The sequence below is a fragment of the Phaseolus vulgaris genome, chromosome 8 (assembly GCF_000499845.2).
Source record: "Phaseolus vulgaris cultivar G19833 chromosome 8, P. vulgaris v2.0, whole genome shotgun sequence".
Taxonomy (NCBI): Eukaryota; Viridiplantae; Streptophyta; class Magnoliopsida; order Fabales; family Fabaceae; genus Phaseolus; species Phaseolus vulgaris.
This window is the reverse complement of record NC_023752.2, coordinates 5,450,396-5,455,304: the sequence shown is the minus strand read 5'-3', so window position 1 is coordinate 5,455,304 and position 4,909 is coordinate 5,450,396. Positions and strand designations below refer to the sequence as shown.

The window sequence follows — 4,909 nt, the reverse complement described above, 5'->3', positions numbered from 1 at the left end:
CGATGTTGCCCACCAGCACAAAGGCCTAGAGTATGGAGCCAATTTCTTTCTCCACCACCATATTTTATTCCTAAACCTCCACAAATCTTTCAATTCTAAAATTACCCTTGGACAAAAGGTGCAGGATCTGGTTTTCGAATTGTATAATCCATAAACCTTCTCAATTCTAGAATTTAGAATATTTGTATTCCAAATTCAAGAGTGCAGGATTTGGTTTTTCTTCATTTTCAATTTTTTTTTTAGATTTTCCAAATTCTAGAATTCAAAAGGTATTTTCTGAATTCAAAAATGTATTATGAAGTCTAGAATTCGGAATACAATTTTGTTTTCCAAATTTTAGAATTCAGAAAGTATTTTCTGGGTTTGAAAATAATAGGAAGTGGGTCCTAATAATGGAAAATAAAGGAGTGAAGAAAAATAAATTGAAAAAAAAGGATCTTATTGTATACTTCATAATTACTAGTTGCAAATACAGCAAAAATATGGAACCCCAGAATCCACAAGGATATATGTATATATACAGAAATAAATAGTAAGAAATTTTTACAAGAGAAAGGAAAGCAGTAAATGAACAGAAGAAAAAAGAGCTGTGAAGATGAATGTTGGGATGATCTAGAAAACTGCTGCCTGTTTCACTAATAATAATAGGTAAATCTCACCAAAGAAATTGCATTTGAAGAGACATGCTATATGGTGTATCTTTCTGTCAAAACCTCTTTTTTCTTCTCACAGATACCCCATGGCTGGGTCTTCTAAAATAATGACTTCGTCTCTGCACCATGAAATGAAAATGAATCTGTAGCTACCATCATCTAACCAATTATCATCCAATGAACTTCATCAATAGTCTTTGATTTTAAAACAACCAAACTAATTCATTGTCTGGTCAAAATATCATCTCCTGTAACATTTAAGGAAGAACAGTATTGTCAACATCTCCATAATCAATGTATCATAACTGACTTGCTACATAAGAATGATCATGCAGATATTATTTTATTGTCAATAATGATGAATAATGAGCATCTAATTGGGACTTCTAGAGTTAGTTTGTCAAGAAAACAAAGTAAGGAAAACCATTTTTTCACCTCTTGCTTTTTTAATTCCTATATTTAGTGCAACCTGAATAAAAGTTTAGTTAACATGATGTTAGGACTTAAACATAAGAAGAAAATTCAACCTTAAAGACTAGTCCATTAGGTTCGAGAGCCTCAAGGGTTGAGTAGTACATCAAGTAGTTCATTCTACTTAATGTGAGAGTAACTTTCAACTAGAGCACCAATTGTTAAGACTTAAACACAAGAGAATCCAACTAATGCAAAATAAGCAATCCAAACTCATGCATTTCCATACATGCACCATGGAAGCAAGTCTAAGATGAGGTTTTTCAAGAACTAATGCAAAAAGCCATACCTGATCACATATAGGACAGGAGTCACTTCTTTCCATCCATTCAAGAATGCAAGATAGGTGAAAATGGTGTTCACATTTTGTCAAATCTCTAGGATTTTCAACATCATATTCTGCATTAGAAATTAAAAGATAACAAATTATTATTTTTGTCATCTCTATGAGTGAGAGAGGATTCATTCCTCTATATTCGCGCACCTGAAGCATGGGAAATCTAACTGACATTTACTTTTAATAACACAAGCAACTGTACCTTCGAGACAAATTGGACAGACATCCTCTTCTTCCATCGATAATACTTTACTTTCATTTGGTTTTGATAGTCCTTGCTTCCTTGGAGATGTTGGAGTGGAGTTGGTTTGAGCTTTATAATTTGATTCTTCAACATCTTCACGTGTAATTAAAGTTTCAAAACTACTAATTGTTTCTCTGCCAGATTCAGAATATGTTGTTGATGCAGAACCTCCCAAAACCGTGTCATAAGGAAGAGGCACGGGAGGGGGCTGGAAAGTGTCAGGCACGGATGCTTCCAGGTTCAAACCAACCAAAAATCCAGCATTGAGTGAAGCATTTGTGCCATCATTAGATGTTAAAGACTCGCGCTCTTCAAAAGTTGGTGGGCACTGCAAACAGGATTTTTTTGGGTTCAAATCATAAGCTCGTAACTTATAAACCATAATCTAAAACAACAAACTAACAGCAGGATCAGATTACTATTCTGGAAGTACTGAAAGTTGAATAGAAAGAACAATGAAAACAATCCATTTCTCACTACATTTCATCCACCTTCCCATTTGACCTCCATCAGGGGATCATGCATTCAAGTAAAAGAAAGAAACAGCAAAATCTATAGGTCTTTTACGAAGAGTAAAATATATTGCATAGTATCCATAACAATTTTGTTCAAGCTCCCAAGAAATCTTTGCAAATTTTTAGATGATAATGATACACTCATTCTTTTGAGTATATCCAAGTATAGAAAATATCAATTTAATTGTGAAGGTAGTGACAGATGTTTATTTGACTTCCTTACTATTTGTCCACCAACGCTAAGTGGTGACAAAAAGAAACAATCTAATGGAAAATCATTTTAAAAAAGCAAAAAAGAGAGCAAAATAATTCCATTTGAGCTTTAACAATATTCCATTATTTTGCATCCGATCACACATCTTCCCCAACATATCATCCAAGTAGCAGCTATTAAAGATCATTTCTGAGTGTTATGAATGTGATTTCTGGCAGATGCCTAACTTGATTCAACTGTAACAGTAATATTCACTAGCAAGCACTCCTTTTTGCAAGAAATCTGATATTATGTGAGAAATGTGTGCTTAAGTTCAAAAGGCAGTAATAAATCCATGTTGCTAAATTACTACACAGGAAACTGGTTGCTCTTTCAATTAAGTGAACATGGACATTTCATCCAAAAAAATTGTAATCTTGTAAACAAAATAAAGCAGAAATAATATCTTATTACACAATGGTTCCCCTATAAATACAAATTTTAAGGCTTTTAGAGCAGGTTGATTATGAAATAGTTCGAATTTTCCTTCACATAGTTCTTCATCAATCATTTCTAATGCTAATGATCAAAAGATTACATAGGTGAGGATGTTTGAAATAAAAATGCTGGAGTGAAATTACTAGAAAATTTCTTATCAGCTACCATATGGTCTAAGTTACAAATCAGGTGAGAAAGGATAGAAAACTACTAACATAGTAATACACTGGTGCCCCTTGCAGAGGTTTTCTGGCAGAACAACAGCAACCTCCCATTTTCCACTAATTATTTTAATATTTAATCAAAACAATCACTGCTAGTTTCATTGTCTTCTGTTGTTTGAAATGAAGCCGGGATCAGATCAGGGGCCACCAAACTTTATCCAATAATCTGCTTCCACAAGCCAAAAAAATATTATTAAGGATTAATCCACATAAGAAACAAAATCAATTTCATAAAGCCACAATTACATCAATAGAAACTTCAAATTACTCAAGCAAAAACAGTGATAAGTTAAACGTTATAGGAAGTCAAGCCCTACACTTGAGAAACGATTCTAGAATTCTTTAGATTTCCATTGATATTATTGTGCATAATAAGGCCATATAAGACAAAATTCACAGATTTCCTTACATGATTTTGTTATTGTTCGCCAATTAGTATTAGGGTTTTACCTCAATAATATCCATGACAAAAAAACATTAAAAGGAAGCATAGAACATCAACCTCCATGTCAATCATGAGTATATTTTAACCAAAACCAATAAAATCCCACTTACAGATTACTTGAACTAGCATATAATTTCATAAAACAACACATTTTTACAAGAAGAAAAAATCATTAAAATTCAAAGATTTAATACTATAGAAAGAAGAAGAGGGGCACCCTCCAAAAAAAATCACAACCAGACACAGCATAACAGAGGAAACCCCTTGTTGACCAATAAAACCAAAACAGCTCAAACAACAACCCTTTTGAGAGAACAAGAAAAGGATAGGAAGTGAAAAGCATCACAGCCAAATTCAAAGCATAAAACCCTATTTGCAAGGCACAAAAGGGTGGCCAAAACTCAAGTAGATGGGAAGTACACTCCATGAAAGCTGATAAAGCGAAGGGTAGGAGCCAAAAACTTACCTTTTTGGAAAGAGTAGATGAAGAGAAGGGTGAGAAACTGTTGAGGAGTTGGGTTTGTTTCACGAAGGTGACTATGTCTTTGGCTATGGTTATGGTTCTGTGTATCTTTGTTTGTTTTTGGTTTGTTTTTTTTCCTCGTCAACAGAACACAGTACAATATTTGTATGGAGACTATTATTAGTCACAAAATACATTGTAGAATTCGGGTGTCATTGAATATTAAAAATTTGACTTGTGGACTTACTTTATTTTGGTTAAATTAATTAATTTAAAAGATTGAAAATGGTCTTATTTTAAAATTTGAAATTTAAATTAGCTTTTATAATTCCTTTACCATTTAAATTTTTTATTAATCACTACAAGAAAATCATGAAATAAAAACTCATTTTCAGATATCAAAATAATTAGTTGTAATAGTAACTAAATTACATACTAATTTAAAAACTATTTAATAATAATAAAAATTAATTTAGAAACCAAATTTTGTTTTAGTTTCTAAAATATCTATAATTTAATTATTATTGCAACTAATTATTTTCGTCTCTAAAAATTAGTTTCTATTTGTATCAAATTTTTTATAATATTATTTTAAAACTACTAATTTAAAATTTATAAAACATCTTACTGCAAATAAACTAGAAATATAGCTATGTCTAATTTTGCAATGATAATTACTTAAAATTAAAACAATAATTTTTTTATGATATTATTTTAAAGATTAAAGTTGCGTAAGTAGTAAATATAGATTTTCTTATTATTATGTAAGAAAATCTATAAATAAAACTACAACTCTTTATACCATACAGTCGTGTAAGGGTTATTTACAAAATTATTAATGCCAAGTTCTTATTTAAATAACTTGG

The 4,909-nt window shown here is 31.3% G+C and overlaps 1 protein-coding gene across 2 annotated transcripts; it reads right to left on the bottom strand.

Moving 5' to 3' along the window:
- Positions 1 to 422: 422 nt before the first annotated feature.
- On the bottom strand, positions 423 to 4,264 carry LOC137827013 (probable E3 ubiquitin-protein ligase RHB1A). Of its 2 annotated transcripts, none has more exons than XM_068633202.1 (5): positions 4,047 to 4,264; positions 3,127 to 3,301; positions 1,664 to 2,033; positions 1,414 to 1,523; positions 423 to 901 (listed from the first exon to the last, which is right to left on the bottom strand). In XM_068633202.1, exons 2-5 carry the CDS (start codon positions 3,184 to 3,186, stop codon positions 887 to 889), a joined length of 555 nt encoding a protein of 184 aa, XP_068489303.1. In that variant the 5' UTR covers positions 3,187 to 3,301; positions 4,047 to 4,264; the 3' UTR covers positions 423 to 886. The 2 variants fall into 2 exon arrangements, with proteins under 2 accessions (XP_068489303.1, XP_068489302.1); XM_068633201.1 differs by having other exon boundaries at positions 423 to 772; positions 4,047 to 4,206.
- Between the last annotated feature and the right edge of the window lie 645 nt (positions 4,265 to 4,909).

Excerpts from the sequence above, each read along its gene's own strand:
- LOC137827013 (XM_068633201.1), bottom strand. The coding sequence starts at position 3,186 with ATGGGAGGTTGCTGTTGTTCTGCCAGAAAACCTCTGCAAGGGGCACCA. Across the intron at positions 1,524-1,663 it reads CTGTCCAATTTGTCTCGAAG|AATATGATGTTGAAAATCCT; the intron begins GTACAGTTGCTT and ends TTTCTAATGCAG. Across the intron at positions 773-1,413 it reads CCTGTCCTATATGTGATCAG|AGACGAAGTCATTATTTTAG; the intron begins GTATGGCTTTTT and ends TTCATGGTGCAG.